General features: G+C 37.8%; 2 protein-coding genes across 2 annotated transcripts; both read left to right on the top strand.

Annotated features, from left to right (window-relative positions):
* The first annotated feature begins 2,656 nt into the window (after nucleotides 1-2,656).
* Nucleotides 2,657-9,559, top strand: LOC120506634 (interstitial collagenase-like). Its single transcript, XM_039718413.1, has 10 exons — nucleotides 2,657-2,792; nucleotides 3,735-3,982; nucleotides 4,275-4,423; nucleotides 4,508-4,633; nucleotides 5,397-5,558; nucleotides 5,918-6,035; nucleotides 6,775-6,908; nucleotides 7,937-8,096; nucleotides 8,992-9,092; nucleotides 9,279-9,559. The coding sequence occupies exons 1-10, from the start codon at nucleotides 2,682-2,684 to the stop codon at nucleotides 9,377-9,379; spliced, it is 1,410 nt and encodes a 469-aa protein (XP_039574347.1). The 5' UTR covers nucleotides 2,657-2,681; the 3' UTR covers nucleotides 9,380-9,559.
* A 4,893-nt stretch (nucleotides 9,560-14,452) lies between these two features.
* LOC120506632 (matrix metalloproteinase-27-like) lies at nucleotides 14,453-21,475 on the top strand. Its single transcript, XM_039718412.1, has 10 exons — nucleotides 14,453-14,554; nucleotides 14,916-15,154; nucleotides 15,862-16,010; nucleotides 16,125-16,253; nucleotides 18,050-18,211; nucleotides 18,387-18,510; nucleotides 19,386-19,516; nucleotides 19,662-19,821; nucleotides 21,005-21,108; nucleotides 21,304-21,475. Exons 1-10 carry the CDS (start codon nucleotides 14,453-14,455, stop codon nucleotides 21,402-21,404), a joined length of 1,401 nt encoding a protein of 466 aa, XP_039574346.1. The 3' UTR covers nucleotides 21,405-21,475.
* The last annotated feature ends 2,706 nt before the right edge of the window (nucleotides 21,476-24,181 follow it).

A 24,181-nucleotide genomic window follows, 5' to 3' on the forward strand; every position in this document is an offset into this window, starting at 1 on the left:
TGTGGGTTCAAGGGAGCTGTGCCGAAGGACACGGAGTAGGAAGCCAAAGCAGATGGTGAAATGGGAGATGACTTTGTAACCCAATACCATGGAAATTCCCAAGACAGGGGGATGCCACTGCTTCTGTTTCCTCTTCCTGATGCTGCTTAAAGTTTTTTACTCCTCAAATGCACAAAGAGCTCCCACAGCTAGTGCTGGAGTCCAGGATTTTCTAGTCCTTCCACTGGCTGCCTTGGAAAGTAATTTATTTAAAGTGTCAAAAAAAAAAAAATCCAGAAGTCCTCTCTCTCTCTGATCAACTCAGTATCTTCTTGATCACATTAAAATATGGCCATAGACCCTGCACAGAAATCTGCAAGGCAGAAGAAACTCTCTGTGAAAGCCACAGCACAGGATTTCTTTATGTTTCTGTCTCAACCATCAGATGCATCTGATTAATGTGCTTCCCTTCTTTGTTTAAGTGTTTGTGTATCTGTTTAAGCATGTCTCTGATGCCTCTAGAAAATAAAAAGGAAAAGATAAAAGATACAAGAAGCTAACTAGTTCTTATGGAAAAAAAAAGAAGTGAAGATATTGAATCAGGAACTATATTAACCATCCTGAAGAAACACAAGAATGAGAAAAATTTACAGGGTCATAAGACTAGTTTAGAAAGAGAGTTAGAGAAGTTAAGCAGCATTTCACAAATCCCAAAATCCTTTGAGTTGTAGCCAAGTCTTTGGAGAGGTATCCAACACACAAAATTCTTTTCCTACATGTCTGAATCAAGATGGAGTAAGAATAACCAGTAATTGAGTCTCTTTGGATTGTGAACCATGAAGTTGAATTTCTTTAGTCTGCCACAGCTGTACCCTTTGAGGAATCCTTTTCCTAGTCATTTAAAATCCCAGCTTATGCTTTTGAAGTGTCGTGTATTAGCTTCAATCAGTCACTCCAGGCAAGCTATGTGACTTGCATTGGAAGGTACAAGGCAATTTACTTTTCCCAAGAGTGGTGTAAGCTCTGCTGAACCTAGATGTAATTAGGGGGTGATACACTACAGTGAGTGTAGCATCTCATATGAAATAGATTCTTTTTCATGATATTTGGGAAAGTAAGTGAAGAATTTCCCAGCATAATTAAAATAATGACTTTTTTAATATTTCTCCATCTCACACTAACATTTACTGTTTCTCTTTTAAGGTTTACAAGGAGGGTCTTTATCAGTAAAGACAGAAACATCATCCTGAAAGATGTTCAGCCTGTACCTGACAGCCTGCAGAGTTAGCAAACACACATTCCTTTCAGGCCAATTACTCTGATGCTTGCAGTTAGAAATGTTTTCCTCAGTTTAGGGGTCTACACTGTCCAGGATATTTAAACTTCTCTTATCAATGTTGGGGACCTGGTCAATGCATCATGGACAGCAATTCTCTTCTACAAGTCTGTGTCATGTGGTCAGTTGAATGACTCTCTAGAATTCATTGTCCAAAATGGGAACTTGGAGACCTAAATAACTTACAGATATCAAGACAACAAAACACTTAAAGCAGATTCCACCTCATTATTCATTTGCCTGTACTTCAGACACCCACCGAGGGCTGGCTGCCATGGCACGGGAGCAATGGAGACCTGCATCCTTCCAGGGCAAATGCAAATCATTTGTGATTTCCTAGAGAATTTCAAATAGCACTAATGTTCAGGCAGCTGAATCCCCAATCCCATGTCTAAATTTATTGACTGCTGTTTAAGACCATGCTAGGGTCTTGGAGACTGAAGGCTGCTATATTTTTTTAAATTCTTCCTTTTATTTACCAGCTTTTATCATGGCTCATCTCATTGTTCCTTCCATGAAACAGTGATCACAGGGTAAAAATGGTTACTTTAATCTTCTTTTTCCACACTGATGAAAATTCCTGGTGTCTTTCGTGGTGTCTTTTCCTCTCATCATCTCGCTCTGCCTGAATCAAAACACACTATTGCAGCACAGACCTTATCCATGCTGGCAAGAGTAGAAATGTTACTTACCATACAAATGGGAACCCAGATTAACCATTCCAGTAGTGTGACCAAAATTATTAATATCGGTAAAAAAATGTTGAATCATTTTAGCACTCACTTCTGCTAACATCACAAGATTGTTTTAGATAGAAGTGTTGGAAAACTGTTAGATGACAGTCCTCCTGGAGCCATGCTGCTAGTTATTCCATTGAAAAGATTGGTTCTTTGTACTGTCATTTTTATCTTGATATTACATATTGTTACATAATATTATATAGTCTAAGATTAAATCATGTGTAGCATAATTTTATTTATTATCATACAATTTATTACGTTGCTTTTAAATCTTATTTATCATTATTACTCTAGTTTGTCAAACCTTGTGCTATAAATAGTCTAAATTCATGATTCAAAAAAACCGTATGAAATGTAGCTCAACATTTTACCTGAAAAACATTTCCTTGTTTGTTAAATATGCTATAAAATTACACAAACCAGAAGACTTGGGCAAAATAAGGATAGTAATATTAGTTAAACACCTTGCGTCACTACCTGATGATGAAACTGCTATGCATCATTTTTACTAATCAGAGGATATTATACAGCATGAGTCAGGCTGTCACTGATTTACTATGAGCTATATAAACACAGCTTAGATGTGTGCTCTGTAGCTCAAGTGAAACTGAGGCAGACAGCCTTAGATGAGGATGAAGACCTTTGCAATTCTCCTGTCACTGTATGTGGCAGTCTCCTCTGCATTTCCTGTGGCTCCAGAAGCAGAAGATGAAGGAAAAACCCTACAGCTTGTAGAGGTAAGTATCTTTTCAGTGCATATCTAAGGGAAACATAAGGTACTCTGAGAGATAACTATAATTGCAATTCACAGAATATGGGTGGAAACTAAAGATGCCATTTTGCTGAGGCTTTAGGAGAAAATTTATCCTATCAGCCTAGAAAATGTGTGAAAATTATGTGGAACTTATTTGCCCAGAAGTCATCTGAATATTGTATACATCATTTTTGGTGTTGCCAGCAAAGTAATAACAAAACTACTGTGGCGTGAGTTCTAGCAGGAACAGTCAAATTCAGCAACAATTTACATTTCAGAACGTGCTTTGAGACTTGTGACATGACTGGTCTTCATAATATAAGGAAGAAAATTTGCTTGAAGCAGGCTTTTTTTTTCTGTGTTTTGGCTGAAGTGATCTCTTGCAGAATATTTTAGAAAAAGGGAACTCACACAGACACAACATAATTTGTTGCAGACAAAATTCTTGAAATTCATTCAGAAGGCCTGAATTTCTAATATCATTGAATTTATCTGTTGCTAAAAATAAAAGGCATGATTCACCAAGTCTGACTCTCTAGCAGTATTCAGCTGCTTCGGTGGGAGTCCCAGCTGTGTGGAGTCTCACTGCCAGCCTCAATTTCCTTTCATGAGACCAGTTATAAGCTTTCTTGTAAGCTTTGTTGTTAGAGTAATTGATCACAATAAATAATGTAGAATTAGTTATTAATAGTAAATATTAGAGTTTTCAAGACATTTCTTGATATATTTCATCAGTGAAACAACAAATTCAGAAAACCATGGAAAAACTGTACTGGAGAAAAGAGGTTGTTGTCGGTCCTGGTAAACACAGGGCATTTCAATATGAGAATAGTTTAAGATTACTTAGTAAATTTTAAGTGTGACCAAAGACAGTACTGACAAGTCACAATGATCCTCTTTTTTTTTTTTTTAAACTCTGACTCAGAGTTATCTACAGAATTTCTATGACCTTCAAAAAGATCCCCATCCACATTTAAGAAGTAGTGGTGGTGAAAACCCCCTTGCTTCAAAGCTCAAGGAAATGCAGTCATTCTTTGGACTGGAAGTGACTGGAAAACCTGATCTTGACACATTGGAGGTGATGAAGAAACCCAGATGTGGTGTACCTGATGTGCTGCGATATGCGTTCACACCAGGGAATCCCAAATGGAAAAGAAATAATCTGACATACAGGTAATCTTTCCTAATCTGGTTCAAAAAGGTATAAATCTAGCACATTGACTTTGGGAAGGGGGAGTCTGAATGAATCATATTATGACATATATGGACATATGGAGTGATTTAGTGATTTCTGGAAGAAAACAGATACTTTAGAAGGCAGTATCTAAAACAAAACCTTTATTAATTTTCATTCATGAAAGATATGTCTAAGATTTTTTTTTCACAAGCAATTGTATTTCAGCTAAAATGCTGAAATTTCAAATATTTTCTAAGCAATGTATCATGTGTTGGGTTTTCTTCGAAGGATTTTGAATTACACCCCAAAGATGACACGAGCTGATGTGGATGAAGCAATCAGAAAAGCTCTCAGTGTCTGGAGCAACGTGACACCATTGACATTCCAAAAGGTTGAGGATGAAGTAGCAGATATAATGATCTCTTTTGCTTATAGAGGTAACAATGCAGCATATTAAATACCCATCTGAAGTTATACAAGTAATTTAGGACTTTAACTAATTTTTTACCTCTTCATTTTAGACCACCGTGACAATTCTCCTTTTGATGGTCCCAACGGACAGCTGGCTCATGCATTCCAGCCTGGTGAAGGTCTTGGTGGAGATGTGCATATGGATGAAGAGGAAGCTTGGACAAAAGATGGAAGAGGTAAGTTTGTAGCTTAATCTATATAGTTTTAACCTCATATGGTCTCACCTTACATGATGTTTACTATTTAATAAGCCTGGCTACAGGCAGAAAAGTGAGCAAAAGGGATAGAGTTTTTAATTTATAATTGCTTGCCCTTTCTTTGTTGTTTTTTACTGCCACTTTTAGGCATGAACTTGCAGAAAACAGATTTTTTAGATCATAGTGGCATTTATAATGTCATATAAATATTTACATCATGGTGTTTTACAATGATTTTAAGGTCAGCACTTTAAAATACTTTTTCGTTCAGGGGAAAGCTAAAACTTGGATACAGGGAAATCTGTTGGTAGACTTCTGAAAGCAAATTCTTTCTTTTTCTTAACCTAACACTTCAAAGTTTAGTGCTAACTAGGGTGTTCTAATTATCACTGAAACTGTAATCTCATTGGGTTTTTTAAGTCCTTTTTTCTGTTGGATCACTGCCAACAATCCCTCATCCATGGGCATGATCCTTGATGTGAGCAGTTTATGTGATAGCAGGGGAAACAACTCTTGTTTAAGACAAAAGGACACTAGAGAAATGACAATGAGAACAGAGTTAAGGCCAGACATTCTTTACATACTCATACAGGTCTTCTGTAACAATGTTTTTGTGTTTTTATGATGTAGAATTACTTACAGTCTCTCTTGTACCTCTAGTGTATACTAGTTTGCCGTTTAGTCAGTCATGTTGAGTATTGAAACAGATTTTATGCTGTTTCATATGGTTTTCATCCTACAGGCTACAATTTGTTCATTGTTCTTGCCCATGAGCTTGGCCATTCACTGGGTCTGTCTCATTCAAATGATCCTGGAGCACTGATGTATCCAACTTACTCCTACACCGACCCCAGTGAATTCCGTCTTCCTCAGGATGACATTGATGGAATTCAGGCCATCTACGGTAAGAAGTAATATATTTATTTAATATTTCTACTTGGGAGGCTGGTAAATGGTAAAATGAAGGTATTTAACACTCCACCAAAATGAGAAGTTTATCGGTTTCTGAAAAATGGATAACAAAAAGGAGAAAATTCCCGGAAGCTAACTTCAGCTGAAGTCCAGTTCTGCAAAAATTTCATTTTGAAAAGATGAACACAACCTGTTTTATCAATATTAGATTTCTGCATTTAATGACAGACTCTTACTTTGAAATTATATCCTTTCTCTTTCTGTATAAAACATATTTTCTGGGTCCTCAGAGATCTTCTGAACACTTTCCTTATATTTTTCCACGCCGAATGATAAATGTTCATCCTACAGGACGGTCTAATGCTGCTGTGCAGCCAACAGGACCCATAACTCCAGAAGCTTGTGACCCAAATTTGACATTTGATTCTATTACTACCCTGCGTGGAGAAATAATCTTCTTCAAGGGCAGGTAACAACAATAAGCATACACATTATTTCTTTTAAATATTCAGCAGTTTAAAAAAAATCCATGAGGGAAAACTGTCTTTTGGAATGTAATACAATGAGAAGCACTGGAAGACCCTTCTCAGATCATTAATCTGAAGAGCCCTATTTGACAAGAGCAGGGAAGGTGACAGGAGCTTGTAGGTTGTTCACAACCTCTTCTATCGCTGTGCCCACCACTGTGACACCCTTACCTCTGAAACTGATTCAAATAAACAGCAAAGCAAGAGCACTCATGTATCTGACAGCAGTGTGTCCATGGGTCCCACACTCATCCTCAGTACAGGAGCAGGGACAGAGGTGCACCTCTTCTATCGCTGTGCCTACTACTGTGACACCCTTACCTCTGATTCAAATAAACAGCAAAGCAAGAGCACTCATGTATCTGACAGCAGTGTGTCCATGGGTCCCACACTCATCCTCAGTACAGGAGCAGGGACAGAGGTGAAGCACCACCAGGGAGAAGGATGTCTGAGCCTTATTGCTCTAAAGAGAAGTAGAAGGTTTTATATTCAATTTGCTGAATTTTTAGCACATTATTGAGGTGCTAAAATTACCAATGTCCTTGCTCTAGATTTCTTTTACACTCACTGGAAAGGGGTATTCACATCTCCTCTCTGTTGTACTTCAGGAGCTATAATAATTATTTTGAATGTTTTGAAAGGATTGGAATCATTTTATGACTTAAATTTTTTTTATAACAGATACATGCTGCGCAAGCATCCCGAAAGGACAGAGACAGAGCTGAATTTTATCTCACTGTTCTGGCCAAGGTTACCATCAGGAATTCAAGCTGCTTATGAAAACGTTGAGACAGATGAAATTACAATTTTTAAAGGTAATTTAATCAGACGGTCTCCACTTTTTCTGACCTGTTACTTACTACTTCTTATAAACTATGCAGTTACAGAAGTTAAAGTGTTGTTAAGGAAGTTGAACAGATAATCTTACAATTCTGAAAATAATTATCAGAGGATCATATTGCTGTAACAGATCTCCAGAGGTCATAATCTAGAAAAATTTCCCCTCTCTTATAGTTAATTCCCTGAAAAAACAAGTTATGAAAAGAGCTACCCTTATTCAGGTCTAGCTCTCTTCAGGTAACAGCACTTCATCTTGTGCAGAAGGATTTTTACTGAACTCATTTGACAAATACAGGCATTTTTATATTATAGTTACTGATATGTTTATTAGTATTTGATGTATTTTGGGGGAAAAAATTAAAAAAAATATGTTGGTGAAAAATTGTACTGTGAGAGGAAAATTATACACTGAACTAACAATCGGTCTTTCTTTTTCAAGGCCTCAAATACCCTCAGATAAATTCATTACATAATTGCTATAGTACATGACCTATTACCATATTCATTACCTATTACCATATGTTCACTGCATCTAAAATTACCAAAGCATATTGATTAGACGTGTGCTTTCCTTAATAGTTTAATTTGATGCACATTGCCTAGTTTTCAAAATATTATATGGCTCTATAATCAAATACCATATTACAGGAATTTACCAAATTCAGTATCCCAATCCAAGGTCAATGGTTTAACTCATCAACATTCAGTGCCCCCCCCCACCCCCAACTGTTATCCCAAAAAATACCTTATATTCATTTTTTTAATTCTGGGAAAAGCTCTATCCAACACACGTCATGATTCTAATGTTTTATTCATAAAAAGAAAAGCCATTTCCACTGTCTTCATCATAGTAGTCCCAGTATAAGAATTAGAAATGTCTTCTAAAGTAGTAAACTGAAAAGAATAACATGACATCTAGACATATTGTCTTCCAGACATCTAAAACACAGGTAAATGCTTTTATAAATAGTCAAAACGAATGAAACTTGCTTGTATTTTTCAGAGGGTAAATATTGGGTCATCAGTGGATATGATGTTCTACCTGGCTATCCCAAACCAATCTATCGCTTGGGGCTCCCAAAGACTGTCAAAAGAGTTAATGCAGCTTACAATGATGAAGCCACAGGGAAAACATACTTCTTTGTAGCTGACAGATACTGGAGGTAAGGTTTAATGTTCATTTACCAGAAGACATGTTTTCATTTCCCTGGGGACTGACGTGTTACTATATAGTTTGAGTGGATCAATGTTTAAACCAGGCATATTCCAAAAATTTAAATGTGTTTCACTGGAGTTTAAAAAAAAAAAATAGGCATTTCCTAGAAAATGTCACCTTTTCATCACAATTTTTTTTCCCAAATAATAGATTCCTACAGCAGGATTATGATTTCTTTCACCTGAATGAAAAGATACCGAATTAAAAAAGAGTCAGTTTCTAGTAGATTGTTCACTTTTGCTCCACAACACAGCTGCTTTTTTGTGTTATGCTGTGATATGGTCCACTTTTAATTCACTTTTCAAACAAAACGAATCATTAGTGCAAAGTGCTGTAATTTAATTCCTCTATGAAGTAATTATAAGTATTCTCCAATTTTAAAGTTGCTTGTGTTTCTAATTGATGCTCATGACACATTTCAGAGAGAAATTTTGTTTAAGTCCATCACAGACACTAATTCAACTATGGTTCACAACTGTGCTACTGTCTTCTCCAAAGTTTTATGTTTTGTTTTTATGTTGAACTGGATATTCAGTGCCTTGAAATAGAGATTCATTTTATGTGCAAGTCATGGCCAAGGCTCTGCTAGTCCAGAAATACAGAAATAAATTTCTGAGCTGTGTTTCCAGGATCCCTGGGAACATTATGACAAACTTTACCAAAAGTAGGATTTTCAAATCTCAGAGAAATCTCCAAGAGAAACTTAATAAGGAGAATCAAAAGCTACTTAAGTTAATCTATATGAGACTTAGCAACAGTAGAGTTGCATGTAAGAATTTTCTTTTGACTTTCAAAATAATGTCTGCTTCCTCATAAATTGTAATGACATTTCTTCTTCTAAGATACGATGAAAAGAAAAAATCCATGGATCATGGGTATCCCAGGAAAATAGTCTCTGACTTTGGAAACATTGGCAGGGTTGATGCTGCTTTCCAGAAAGATGGTGAGTGAAACTTACCTTTAACCTGTATTTATGTGAATATTTGGGCTTCTATAGATAGAATAATTCTTTTTAAAAAGCTGTTATAACTTTAATGAAAAAGAAATTAAAAATATCTGGTATACATAGACTGTCTATAATGGGGATTTTTTTTCAAATGAAATATAATTGGATTAAATTTGATTCTAGGTTATGTGTATTTCTTCCATGGGACAACTCAGTTCCAGTTTGATCCTCGTGCCAAACAGATTGTTCGAAAAATGAAGAGCACCAGCTGGTTTAATTGTTAATTGCAATGTTTTTCCATGTGCACATTGTATGTTTTTATCTGCTGCATTTTTCAGCATTTCATGATTCTCAGGTCAGAATGGATTTCTGTTCAAATTTTACTGCAGTACAGTCTTAACACTTATTTATTTTAAGCCAAATATATTTATATAATTTATCACAACTTCTCCTGTTATGGTCAAGTTTCCTAATAAATTATGTTTCTCATATAATTTTGTTCCTGTTGTCATTTTTGCCCTGATGCTCAAGACCCAAGTCCAGCTTTCAAACACTAAAAAATGTAGTCTGGCAGGAAATGTCAGGTTTTTTCACAAAGACAGAGAAATGAGGATGCACTTGTCTCTGAACCCCCCACTTCTCACAAAACCTGGTGAAAACCTGGTGGTTAATTAGTTGGGGCTCATTATCTTTGGTGTACAGATCTACTTCCACTTTCTGTTCCTCTTTCTTCTTAGACTACTCTCTTAGACTTCCCCCTCTTAGACTACTCTCCAGAGTGCACATCTTTACAACTGTGGGAGGGCAGAGGGGCAGGGGAGAAGGAATATTCTCATGTTTTTGGATTTTGGAACTGGTTTCAAGTCCAAAAATGCAGAAATATAGATTAGAAAGGACCCCTGAGATAAGAAACAAGTCTCTTGCTGTCTGTGGTAGCCACAACATACAATAAACAAATAAACGTCTTAAATCAAGACTTTTTTTACTGTCTTACTACTCCAGTAGTCACTAAATCCCACCTAATTCCAGTGGGTTAGAGAATCAAGAAGGTTGCTTGAAAGATTAAAATTCTTGGCCAAAAATACCTCTGATACAAAGATGCATAAAAACGACAGCTTGATTTCCAGCTTAACCACATTTTCTGCAAAGCCCTCAATTTAAATGGTGTTTGAAGGGTTATTCACATTCTCTTCAGTCTTTATAGCTCAGCAGATATCAATAGAAGCAATATGAATAGAACAAAATTTATTGTATTTTATATCTGTATAATTCAATAGGCTTCAGAGGAAGGTTTAAGGATAGGTTAATAAAAGTTACTATATTTTGAGGAAATAATATGTAGTCTCATAAAAACATATCTGTTTCATTTTTTTGCTACTTATCTGTCTATATGACAATGCTCTTAAATTTTATCCTTCATAAATAAAGAACAGAATTGGTAGTTCTTATTTATATTAAATTCAGTATAGATCAGTCTCAATACTATTCAAAGATAAGAAATTGTATAATTGGAAATTAATTTGATCATATACTTTATAAAACCTAAGAAAATATTACAAAACAATAAAAAATAATGTGCAGCAAATCAAAAGCTTTAATTAAGAAGTTAATTTATGTGAATCCAGTTCTCACAAATTACTAGTTATAAGTACCTGTTCTTTAATATCAAACCTCACCAGCTATTGAATCGTATTTTCTTGTGCAAGCCAGTGCTCCTGAATGACAATTAAACCAAACTTTTTTTTTTAAAGTATATAAATCTAAAGTGTTTGTGTTCTGTTCTGCTTTTTTAGCAGAAATTATCTCCAAATGTAACACAATATTTACAAGCAAAGATAATATTTCTTACTAGAACAATTTATAGTAAAAAATGAAAACTGGGACTATATTTTCCCTACACATATGAAGTAAAAGCACAGGATCTGAAGGTGATATCGAAAGAGCTTCTCAGATTTAGAGCAGAATGCTAGTCCCTCTCTAGAAGCAAATAGTGGTGGGTACTTATGGGGCAGTGAAAATGTTAAATGGGAGAGGAGGTGTAAGGAAGTGGTTATGTTTTAGAGGAGGAAAGAGAGATAAAGGGTAATTTACAGATCATGGAAGATGAAGTTAAAAATAGGATGAAGTTTCTAATGCAATATTTTTAGTCCGTGCCTTTTCGCACCCTGTCCAAATTTTAGTTGCCAGACGCAGTTTTGAAATTCACTTTGTGAATTTCCTATGAACTGGAAGACGAGAACTTCACATGAAGTGATGCCTTTGTGAGAAATCTGCCCCATGCAGATGTGAGAGCGCATTTCCTCTGCCTGTGGGAGCCCAGCGATTGCTCCATCCCAGCCACACCATGAAGAGGAGGGCACGTCTCTTGCCAGCCACTCTTGTCTTCTTTCAGGCACAAAGCAGTCTTTCCAGAATTAGGAATTGGGGTATTTTGTCATAAAATTGCCTGTTATTTTCTTTTTCCCTTTTAATAAGTTTACCTCTATTTGCTAACTACTGTACTATGCTCAAGTACTGAGCCCCTCCCCAGAGCTTTGCTGCAGGTGTGGTGTGTAATCGTTGCCCATATCATCAGTAAGACAGATTTGCCCAGCCAGGAATTCAATTCCCCAAATGTGTTTAGTGCATTTGCAGTTCTGTAAGATCCCCTGGTAACCCATGCAGGTGTGAAACAGGACTCCTGGGAGCCCAGCACTTCCCAAAGGGCCACAAAGACCACACTGTCCCTAGGGACTTGAGTTAGCATGGTTGAGTCCTGCCCTCACGCGCTGCAGTCTGTTTAAAGTCCATCAAGAGTCAAAGACAGCATGTAGACCAATTGCCTTTGTCCCATGTTTTTCACTCAGGCTGAGTAACAATTCCATTTCATTGGCTCTGTGGAAGCATTGAGCCTGAAGAGTAGTGGCACAACTTTTCTCCTTGAACAGTTCTCTAGTGTCATTAAGCTGCCTAAAGGTTTCCAGCTGGCTTCCAACTACCAGTGTAGAAGTCACAGGTCTAGGTTCTGGATCACAGCCACCAGTGTGGCTTTCTTTTTAGAGATCTGCCTTATGTTTTTAAATGGATATTTGTTTGTCTCCAAGGTTTCAAAGCTAGAGGGAATGACCATGGTGCTACAGTCTGATTATGTTCATGCATATGACACAAAAGACAAAGGCTGTTCAGGGCTTTTGCCCCAAACGTATTTTCCCATGGCACTAGAATACATTTTTGGAAACACGTTTCAGCTGATATGAATTTAATTTTATAGAAAAATTAAGAACTATGGGCAGATTTTATATGAACTGGGATAAGTGTTTTTCTTGCCTCCCACTGTGGCTGGCTATCAGATTCCCACAGCTGTCTGCTATGTATCAGTGAAGGATAGAGACAATAAGAGCAGCTAGGTTAAGATCAGCTGCATCCAACTTTAAGCATTTGTAAATTAAGCTTTCTTCTACAGAAAACAGAGAAATACCTATCTCTGGGCAGTGATTCAACCAACTAACTTAAAATTGGGTCATCTGGCCTCTACATTGTCTTCATTCAATGTAGAGAAGTTGAAAACTCTAATTTAGACTACATTTTTAGTTTCAGCAAACATTAGTGTTTGCTCAGAAGAACTTGAGTGACGAATGATGGAGACCTACATCACAGAAAACACTACCAGAGTTTTGCAATATGGCCATCTACACAACTGAGCAGCCAGTTCCCAATGCCCAAGGCAGAGAGACCGGAAGAGGTTCACGAGTGATGTTTCACAAGCACGTCTATAGTTGGCTTTGGGGTCTGGGAAAAGAAGAAGCTGTAGAAGCAGCTTCTGGTTACGGTTTCCTAATGCTTATCTTTGACATTTATTAAAGTTGGTGGATATTGAACTACCCCATGACTTCTTTTCTCCTCTTACAAGACAGCAGCAATGTGACCCCTGTTTTAACCTAGAAAGTTGACTGCCTATCACATCAGTAGTACTGATGATGTTACACAGAGCATCCCAGGAAACAGAAACAGTGCTGCAGCGTAGTCATGACCGTAACACTATACCAGCAGGGACTCAACATTCCTAATTGTTCACAACAGAGATGTCTGTTAGGTAGCTGTGTAAACATGCATAATATCAACAAAAATCTAATAGATATGGTCAAATACATACAGAACTGAATGGGACCTATACAATGCAATGATAATAATCAAGACAAGGGTTTGTTGGGGTTCTTTTTAAGTATCTGAGAAATGCCTTTAACAACAAGTTTAACAACGAGGATATCGGGATGAAAAGGTTCACCATTAATGCCTCCAGCTGGAGAAAAATTGGCTGGAAGGGACAGCAAAAAAGCCAAAAACCAGAAGCATGGATTTCCTGAAAAAAGCCACGGTCCAACGTGAAAGCATTTCTTTCAACAGTTTTGTAAAAGTTGAGTATGTGTTGTGAGAGCTCCTCCGAAGTGCCAAACACCTTCATCTCTCTTTGCTGCCAGTGAAAGAGGAAGGTGCTTGGCTGGAACAGGGTGAAATCCCATAATTTGTCACAGCTTGTGTGACTCTTGAAACTTCCCTTATTCTGAATTACTTAAGACAGGAAATAATCATATGCCCTGCGGCTAATGTGGTTAAACTGGAAAAACCCTTTAGTGATGAGATGGCAGATAGATAGATAGATAGATAGATAGATAGATAGATAGATAGATAGATGCAGACAGAGATATAAGATTATTCACACTCTTTAGGCTCAATTTATAAGGTTAAATCAATCTCATTTATGTATATCTTGGATTCCACCAGAATGATTTAGAAGAAACACGCTGCTTTTAAAAATTGCCAGAAAGAGGTGGGTAAGGAATTGGCATTTTCATCATAAATCAATTTGAAATGAAAATATTCTGCTTACAGTCATTTCTCTCAAAGTCTCTTTTGTTTTCTTTTTTATGGGATTCATACCTCAGGCACAATTCCCATTTTCTAGGTGTACCCCGACATGTGGTGGTCCCACTTCACACAGGTGTGTTGGGACAACTTACAAGGTTTTGCATTTGTCCACCACTTAATCCGGCATGAAATTGCTCAGGTTTGTCAAAATTGGTGTAAAATAACTGAAATTGAGTACTAGTTTTGAAAGGGTAGCCAAGCTGCTTAGACAGATTCCAATCCCAGCTGACTTCAGATGACTGTGAAGTCGGATGGGTTCAATTAAGTTTTATTGTGTTAGTCTGCACAGTGTTATAACTTGTGTGGAGGGAATCAGAGCATGATAAGCTCTGAGTCAGTCTACAGCTGACTGTTCAAAGCACCCCATAACCATACGAGCTGGGATGTGAGAAAGGAGGCACATGGAGCAGAAAGCAGACAGCTCTCCTACCAGGACAGGGATGAGAGTAAAAATGAAGGCTATTTCACTTTGGCTTGTAACATGCACAGCTGTTTCTAGTGCCCTTCTCTTCCATCCAGAAAAACACAGTGAAGAAGATGCAAAGCTTGTACAGGTAACTGCATTGTCCATATCTGGGATCTATTGAGCCCTCTATTTTTAGACCTGTTCTGTGTGTTCCACTTGCACAGCAGCTTGCTGCATTTCTGAGACAATGCTATCGCATAGACCTCTGTTGCTTGAACTTTATTAAAGTAAGTTAAATCTGTACAAACTGGAAATGTCAAGTGAATAAGAGTGAGGACAATGTTGTCTGTTTCTATTTAGCTATGATCCTCATGAAAACATCTGTTGTGCTCCAAAAGTGCAGGAAGGTTTTGCCAGCAACCTACACAAACAACATCAGTCCTAAGGTATTTATTTGTTCAAGAAACAGATCAAAATGTGAAACATGTCACTATTTTTTTTTTCACTAGAACTACTTGAATAAATTCTATGCTGTTGAGCCAGATCCAAATCAACTTGGATGGAAAATAAATGCTGAATCCGCAGCTGAAAAACTTCAGAAAATGCAACAATTTTTTGGTTTGAAAGTGACTGGAAAACTGGATAATGAGATATTGGAAATGATGAAGAAACCTAGGTGTGGAGTTCCCGATGTAGGTCTCTATGGTTTCACTCTGCCTGGATGGAAAAAAAACAAACTGACATACAGGTAATTACTTTTTGAGTTTAAATTTTAGTTTTGTGGGTATCTGAATTTGTTATATTTAAATATAACTTCTATAGCAATTGTTTCCTGTTGGGAATACAAAAATGTTTCTCTCTCCTCAGCTGTTAGCTATGCATGCTCCTGAGAGGAATTTCTGAAGATCAAGCTGGGTATTTTGCATTTACTGGTTCAACCATAGTATTTTGCTTGTCATGTATCACTCCTGACATTATTCTGATATCCTGATATTCTGTAAGCCAAACAGAAACATCAATTGTATCCTGTACAAGCCTCATTATCTTTAACGTTTGCTGAGATGACAGTGTCAGAAACCTGAGGAGGTAACTTTCCTCATGCTCAAGTAGCAACCTCCTGGCTAAGGCCCATTTTAAGAAAAAACTGATAATGTGTACACAACTATTATTATTAAAAAGACATATTGGACAGTTATCACATACTCAAACACACTCAGTTTTCCCTTATCAAACTCACCCAGATCCAGATGAATCTTGGGAACTATTTCGTTACAGGTTATACTGTTTCTTATATTTTCTGTTAATCTTCTTAACTATATTAGGATTTTCTTTTTTTTTATAGGTTATACTGTTTCTTTATATTTTCTTATATTTTCTGTTAATCTTCTTAACTATATTAGGATTTTCTTTTTTCTTCAAATACTAAATATTATGCTTGAATTCTCTTAACTGTAGAATTGTGAACTACACACCAGATATGAGCAAGGAGGATGTGGATAAAGCAGTTGAGAAGGCATTTAAAGTGTGGAGTGCTGTCACCCCACTGATTTTCACTCGCATCCATATGGGAATAGCAGATATAATGATTGCTTTTGGGAAAAAAGGTAAAATGAATACTGCACACAATGATAAAATTAACTTTTTTGAAATTTTTTAATTAATTATTTTTCAATAATAATAACCAGAGCTCAGTGTTGTACCAACTTCTTATGATTTAGTTCATGGACATTGCCCTCGCTATTTTGATGGACCCCTTGGAGTTCTTGCTCATGCCTTTCCACCTGGCACTGGTTTAGGTGGTGATGTACACTTTGACGAGGATGAAGACTGGACCACAGGCTCAGCTGGTAGGTTCAAAAAAGGTCTATAAAGTGTTATGCAGATGAATAAATTTCATTGTGATTTTATTTAAGTGAAGGAAGAGACTAAGATGAAACATTGCATTAACTACAAGAGCAGTTTGAGGGTATTGCAGGCTGTCCTACAACAGGGATACTTACAATGACATAGACATAAACACCTTGATCTACTCTAGTCCTTAATTAGCCCTGATAAAAATACCAACAGGACAATCCTTTTTAGGTGGGAATGCCATAGACACAGCCACTCTTACCTGGGGGTTGGTGGTGGCCTGGAGTTTCACAAACCTTGATAAAAGCTTTCTCTTTTCCCCTTCTGGTGCACACCAAGCCTGGCACTACTATGGCCTGTGCTTTGCAGCAGCCCTCAAAACACATCCCCACCATCTAAAAATCAAAGGACATCCCCACCATCAGGGATAATGAAGAGTCTTCACTAAAAACTCCAGAGTAGGTTCAACAACAGGCAGCAGAGAAGGGAGCACTGAGTGCCCAGCCCCATTCTGCCTGGAACGTCTGCTCTGCTCAGCCTCCAGGCTGGCCGTACAGCACGTACTGCCTCTGACAGGTCCATCAGCACACAGGCACATTGCCCTCTGCTACTTTAGACCCTTTTCTCACATACTTTTTGAGATGGAAAGCTGCAACAAGAGGACTGAGGTCAGGAAGAGCAAGGAGCTAATGAAAAGAAAAAGTTCTGTAAGGCTGCTGCACAAGGAGGACACTGTGGGTTTATGGTGGTGGAAAAAAAAGAGAGGGGTGAGTACTGGACATGTCACATGATTAAATGTCATGTTTTCCCCATACTGGGACTGAATGGGTCAACCACAATTCTTCTGCTGTTCCTCAGCAGCACAGCTCCAGCAGCCAGACATTGCAGAACTTGGAGCGCTCAGAAGACTCGTGAGAGAGGAGGACTGACTGGAAATATGTGTGGAAAAAATGAGACTTTATTTTGTTTGGGTTTTTGAGAAATGAATGTCTTGGCTTCAGCCAGCCTTTCTTGGGCAATAGATGAGCAGTCCTCTCCTCTGCCACAGACTTGTGGTCTTCATTAAATCTGTTGACATTTCTGGATCTTGGTCTGCAGGGCAGATGATCATTCTCCCCTAATTCAGAAAGGCACGTTACTTGGAGGGACGCATGTTGAAGGAAATTCCATTTTTATTTCTTTGTTGTGTTAACATATGTCACTAGTAATAAGCATGCAGAAGCATAACATTTTAAAATTTTATTTTGTTTCATAAATCTCTAAAGAAACCATATGCTTTAAAGTCCCAATGGTATAAAGGTAAAGCATTCTGCTAATGTTTTATTTTTCCTTGTCTACTCATGATCTCACCTTTCTTTCTCAGGTTTGTAGGAGGGAGAGTGACACACTGAGTGACACTTTGATACCTGCGGTGAGCACAGAGTGTGTCCTCCTGCCTTGCCCTGGAGAGCTGTTAGTTTGATCTGACTCACTATCTAATCTGTTCTACCTCAGCCAGGAAACCCTGCCAGGACATTCCAAAGAGCTGCACCCACACTCACCCCCAGATATCTACTCACACACACACTTTCAGTAGCTAACAGAAAGCAAGAGGGTCAAAAGTCTCTCCCTTCTAGTGGGGGGAGACCATAATCTTGTCCTATACAAAAATATGTTCACCTAGATGCATTCCCTAGTGAACGTCCATATATTGTAGGAAAACTGCTACTGACCAATAGCCTGATGCTGTGATTGTATCAGCCATTTATTGAGTAAAGTTTGACTGATCTCTTCTCTCTATCCATTTCATAAGGGTTCAACTTGTTCCTTGTTGCTGCTCATGAGTTTGGTCATGCCTTGGGTCTCTCCCATTCTAATGATCAGAGGGCTCTCATGTTCCCCAATTATGCCTACATCAGCCCCAGTGAATTTCCCCTCTCTCCAGATGATATAAGTGGCATTCAGTCAATTTATGGTGAGTAAAATCCATGGCTTTAAGAAAAAAGGTAAGCAGAGGAGAAATAATCTCTTTCACAAAATTTCACCATAAACTTCATCATATTCGCATAATGTTAAAAAAAAAAAGGCAAGGTGTGGAAACCTTAATATTTCTACAATTTGGTGTAATCTTTCCAAAATTTCTCCCTCAGGATCCCCACCAAATGCCCCAGATAAAAGGCCGACCACCCCTACCTCACCTAAAATCTGTGCCTCCCAGATGTCTTTTGATGCTGTAACTACACTCCGACAAGAAGTCATTTTTCTAAAGGGCAGGTAAATACTGATATGACATTTGTCTGCATGGGGTTTAATTTTTCTTGATTTATACAAAGACTGAGTACTTTCATAGTTCACATGTTTACAGGATTGCCAATGAAACAAATGGATTTCAATTCATGGAAATAAAAGTTTTAGCAGATATTAGTTATATTCATATTTTTATAGGAATCCCTGAAAAAACATGATTCATTTTTTTCCAGAAAACACCTCAATCCCAATGAGACCTTACACCCAAATGTATAGATGGTTACACTGAATATTGACTTGACTTGACTTAATGATGCAAACATTTCCAGACAATCACATAAAGGTTTGGTTTGGAAGGTACCTCAAAGATCATCTAGTTCCAAGCAGGGACACTTCCCACTAGTCCAGGTTGCTCAGATCCCCATCCAACCTGGCCTTGAACATTTAATTAAGTGTTTAATTAATTTTATTAATTACATTTAAATAGAAACAAACAAAGTAGGAAATAAGTACGTTTCACCATACAGTTGAGCCAATCTCTCCTCCAATCCCCTCTGCAAGCCCAAAATCATCTGGGGAATTAATCTGCTGAAGAGGTTACAGTAAGCCCTATCTGGGCTGCTACAACCCTCTTACTATACAGTACAGGGACAACTTGAAATATTCAGCTGCTTATAACTGATCATTTATCAATCAGCATCAATTAAATGCCAGAATAAACACAGAATAAAAAACCAAACACTTCCCAGTGCAGGGAGTTATTTCCTTTCTGACACATCAAGACAGGTAGCTCCACTGACAAGAAAGAGCTTGTAAGTCACAATGTTGCTCACATTCTTTTGCACATACAGAAGTTTCTGTGGTCTGTTATGTACTACAAACCTGTTTCGTACTTAAATCAGGCACTTATGGAGGGTATATCCCGATAACTCAGAAGCTGAACGTGAATTAATTTCTGCCTTCTGGCCAAATCTGCCTCCTGGTATTGAAGCTGCATATGAGAACACAAAAGATCAGATCCTACTTTTCAAAGGTGAAGTATGAGATTTTCTCTAATTTTTTCTAAATTTAAGTATGGGGGTAAAAGGCAAATATTTTGTCTTAACAGGCAACAAATTCTGGGTTATCATAATTTAAGTATGTGGGTAAAAGGCAAATATTTTAATTTGTCTTAACAGGCAACAAATTCTGGGTTATCAGCGGATATCAGGTGTTGCTTGGTTATCCAAAGAATATCAACACACTGGGCTTTCCTAAAGGTGTCAAGAAAGTTGATGCAGCTGTTTGTAATAAAAATACAGGGAAGACAGACTTTTTCACAGGTGACAAGTACTGGAGGTAAGAAGAATTGACAAATGTTTTCCTATTAATAACTCAAATATAATCTGAATAAAAATTAAAGTGAACAAGTCATAAAAGAGAAAGTAGACCTTTTAGGTAACTGTAGGTTCCCTCTAAAGCCTATTCCCAAACTGGCATGAGTGATTCTTGATACCTAAAAAGCAGGCAGGGGAAGAAAGAAGTCAGCTTTGGGAAGTTAAAAGATTCTTTCTGTGTGCAAGGACAGTGGCTGCAAAGGTCTTCCCCAGAAAACCAGGGCAAGAGTGGTTCACGCAGACTTTATTGTGACTAATGTGGGGTTCCTCAGTGATACATGCAGAGTCATCTGGATTTTGAGATTCCTGTGGTTTCCTGTTTTTTGGTTTTGATTAATTTGGGTAGAGTATTTACAATATCTTGCATTGTTATTTTACTGCCTTGGTCACAAGACAACAGCATGCAAGAAAACCACAACACACATTTCTTACCTCGTAACTCATTCTCTCAGCCTCATATGCCTGTCAAAAATATTTCTTGTATCCAAGGAGAAGTGAAACAAAGGCTTTGTTTGCTTGTTTTGAGTTGGGTGTTGTTTTGTTTTGGTTTTTTTTGTTGTTTTTTTTTTTTCCTCCTGAGAAGGTTCCTCAAATCTGGAAGAACATTTAGGTTCTCCTTTCTTTTTAGTCCTATCTCATAAAAATTGTCCTGGGTCACATAGGAAGAACTTGATGTATTAGAAATAAGCCAGCTTCCTTGCCTCCATCTAAATCTTTCAGCTAGTAAAGGACTATGTACAATACCTTACTGAAGTCTGAGAGGAGGAGTCAAAATTCATGCTAAAAATACATGCTATAGCAGGAATGAATCTGTCCAGTTTCCATGCCCTGTCTGTCACACTGTTATCATCAGAGGAGGGAAATCCCATTCCTGGAGTCAAAAATGTGGATCTTCCTTCAGTTTTTCTCACTTAGGATGCGTCTTTGGAGTTTACCTTTATCAGCAAACAAGAAACAATCTCATGGAAAACACAATGGCCAGCATCCTGCAGCCATGTGTGCAGTTAAATAGCAGAACTTTCTCTTGCAACCCCTGTGAAACCAACTAAATGCAGATGGTAGGCACCTTTAAAAAGCTGCTTAACTCTGTGCAGAATTGAAATCTAAACTCTGGAAAATTGCGTGTCCCCCTTCATATGATTTAGGTTTGATGAAAACAGCCAGTCCATGGAGAAGGGTTTTCCTAGACTGACAATCGATGAATTTCCAGGAATTAGTCAGAGGGTTGATGCTGTTTTTCAACAGAAAGGTAAATTAAATGATCTTTTATGTAAAATCAGTTTAGTTCTAAAGATCTTAAGTTTTGAAATTATGATGATGATGATTGCTGCATCCTGCAAAAGACAGAAATGAAAAGATGCTTTCCTTTGTGTATGAAAGGGATTTGTCAGAATAAAGCTATTTCTTTTATCCATAACATAATACTTTACTTTTTCATTTCCAGGATTATTCTACTTCTTCCATGGATCAAAACAATGGGAGTTTGACCCTATTGCTAAAAAAGTTATCAGAGAAATGAAGAGTAACAGCTGGTTTCACTGTTAGCATCATTAAACTTTCTTACATTCACTGAAAGACAATAACTACCATTCCATAGATCTCAGAAATTGGTTGCATGTACACTGCTCTACAGAATAGGCAACAGGACTAGCTTTTATAAATGCTTTTCATGTATTTTAATAAATGAACATGTCAGCTCAAATTTTATTGTCAAAGACGAGAACAAAGTTGCATTTTAACCGTAAGTGGAAATTGTACAAAATAATTTATTATTTTATTCTCCAGATGGTTTGGGGATTTTTTTTTAATATTATGGCAATAAAGAGTTTTAGGTTGATGGCACCTGTTTTCTGCTTCATCTGTTGAAGGCATTCTACATTTCTGAGGTGTGAAAGGCTTCAGGCTAATATTCTATTATCCCTCCAGCATACAATGTTTGTACTTTGCCTCTTTTCTCTCCAAAGAGCAAGCTTCTTTTCTCTCCATCTGCAAGATACAAGCTTTCATTAGCCACTTGCTTTTCTCCATTCTGCAGAAGATGCATTTTTCTGCATCTTGTCCTGCTCTTCTTTGCTGTTGCAGCTTTGTCCCTTTCACATCACAACAGTACTTTTACACCAATATCACCCTGAAGATCCAATGTCTAAATAAATTATCTCACCTGATAATCACCCTGATTAGTCTTTATAGCATAACAATTAACATTTCATCAGCGTCCACTTTGTCTGAAGCTATGAATTACGTCCTTCACACATCAGCCCTGCCCTGCTCAGGAATAGTTTCAACTGCCATGTCATGGAGCACAACCTTTGCTCTGCTGATAGAAACCATGAGCTTTACATATTTCTGACATTTATTTCCTATTGCCATGCAAACTCTTCACAAAATCAGACAAAATCTATAGAATCACAGCCACATCCTCTCCAGTTATTTCTTTTACATTTAGTTCTGGAAATAGGCCCAGAACACACTGCCAAATTGTTGGCCATACTGAGTGCATGGCTGGGGATATTTGAGAACCTGGTCTCAGTACTAGTTTGTCCTGCTGTTCCCCAGTTCTCACATATCTGCCTGTTTTACACACCTTTCACATGCTTTAGTAAAATGTTTCTTTTTGCTGTGTATTTTTATAATGATGCAATGACCCTAGTATGAACCTTGCCCACCTGACTTTCTGTGAACAGCAGCAGTACCACCATGCTGCTGCTATTGCTATCTGAAACCCACTGGCTTTGTTCCCACGAGGAAATCAAAGTAAAGGATCAAATGTGATTTTCACTAATCTGCAAGTCTAATCATGGTGGACACCACCACCATTTAGATCCCTAAGAAAATGTAAGCCTAAAGTGGGGTGGTATGGTAGACATTTGAGGGAGTCTCGTCTGACTGCTTTAGCTTTCTAGCTAGAAATATGAGTTAGGGAAGATCCCTGTACTGAAAAAAGAGGAAGAAATTTTCCACAACATTACTCATCTCATCATCTCATCTCATCTCATCTCACCCAAAGATTATGCTGGGGCAAACCAGTGTCTTCAGCCTCCAGATAAAACATCTCTTTGCAGGAGAAGGCTACCCAGCTAGCTTAGAGTACATACCTTTCAGACACATAAGGCTGGGTGGAATTAATAGTATCTTTGATGGTTATCTTTCAATTTTTATTCAGAATGGGACATCCTACATTTCTCCTCTATGACGTTTGCTTTTTTGACAAGTTACAACAGCAGCTTTTTTTATCACCACAAGCCAGTGATAAAGTTGTCTGAAGGCACCTGCTTGCACTGCCACTGTGGAATGATTGTGATACCCCACACAAAATGAGCAGAACATGCTGGAGGCAGGTGGAACAAAGATGAATCCTTCCCTATTTCTGTCTTTTGAGGCTCCTTAAACTCTTCTCCAGCATTCAATTAAATTGATGTCCGTGTAGTAGAAAGCACAATTTAAAGCACAGTCACAGAAGCTGCCAAGTTACACCCAGGTGTTTATACTCAGAGGCAAGATTACTCTTTAACACACAGTCTGTTCAGTGTGTAATATGATTGTAATTTTATCGCCAAGTAACGCTTAATCATTGAGTCATAGAGGAGATTATTCAGTTCTTTGCAATACATAAGCAAGTTCCACTGTCTTCAGATATATAAACAATCATAATTACCCCCTCTTTTCTTAGGTGAAGCATTGTTTCATAATTTATAAAAATACCTGGTCTTAAGGCAAGTTAATTTTTAACAGTGAAAGCTAGTTAAGTTTTCTGACTGGCAGCTCTGGCATTCTGTTAAACCAGTGAGGGGTTCATGTTCACAGGCCACCTGTGAAAATAAATAAAGCAATCAGTATTGTTTTTCCTTTATTAGCAAAGAAGGCCTAAAAAGTCATTCCCAACACAGAAAGACTTGACTTTTTATTAGTGGTAACAGCTTGGTCACTCAGTTTTCCCTCTCTGATTGTCATTTCATTGGAGGAGTAGGAACCAGAATAGGAGTGTCAGAACAGAAGGGTGCTTACTGGTGGTCCTATTCTTCCATCTCTTGACTACATGGGATTATGTCTTGCAGCTCACTGTATCCTCCCACAGCCCCAGAGAGTTCCCAATACCTCTCCCCCTCCCTTATGCCTCCTATAGCTCCTCATAATGCATGTCTCCATACTATATTAGGCATCTAGCTGGGTAATGCTGTGCAGTTACCCATGGGGTGACCAGACACTGGCCCCACAGCCTGGCCCAGGGATGAATAATATCTTCCCATCAAAAGGGGTTTTCTCCTCTAGCCAGCTGATATTTTCCACAAAACCAGTAGGAAGTGTGTAATTTCAGTTTGGCT

The sequence above is a fragment of the Passer montanus genome, unplaced genomic scaffold (assembly GCF_014805655.1).
Source record: "Passer montanus isolate IOZ18808 unplaced genomic scaffold, ASM1480565v1 scaffold4, whole genome shotgun sequence".
Lineage (NCBI taxonomy): Eukaryota > Metazoa > Chordata > Aves > Passeriformes > Passeridae > Passer > Passer montanus.

What these genes read in the sequence shown, in the direction of transcription:
- LOC120506634 (XM_039718413.1), top strand. Translation starts at nt 2,682, where the DNA reads ATGAGGATGAAGACCTTTGCAATTCTCCTGTCACTGTATGTGGCAGTC. An exon ending in TGAAATTACAATTTTTAAAG is followed by an intron (nt 6,909 to 7,936) that starts GTAATTTAATCA and finishes TGTATTTTTCAG; the next exon opens with AGGGTAAATATTGGGTCATC. An exon ending in GTAGCTGACAGATACTGGAG is followed by an intron (nt 8,097 to 8,991) that starts GTAAGGTTTAAT and finishes TCTTCTTCTAAG; the next exon opens with ATACGATGAAAAGAAAAAAT.
- LOC120506632 (XM_039718412.1), top strand. Translation starts at nt 14,453, where the DNA reads ATGAAGGCTATTTCACTTTGGCTTGTAACATGCACAGCTGTTTCTAGT. An exon ending in AAAAACAAACTGACATACAG is followed by an intron (nt 15,155 to 15,861) that starts GTAATTACTTTT and finishes TCTTAACTGTAG; the next exon opens with AATTGTGAACTACACACCAG. An exon ending in TCAGATCCTACTTTTCAAAG is followed by an intron (nt 19,517 to 19,661) that starts GTGAAGTATGAG and finishes TTGTCTTAACAG; the next exon opens with GCAACAAATTCTGGGTTATC.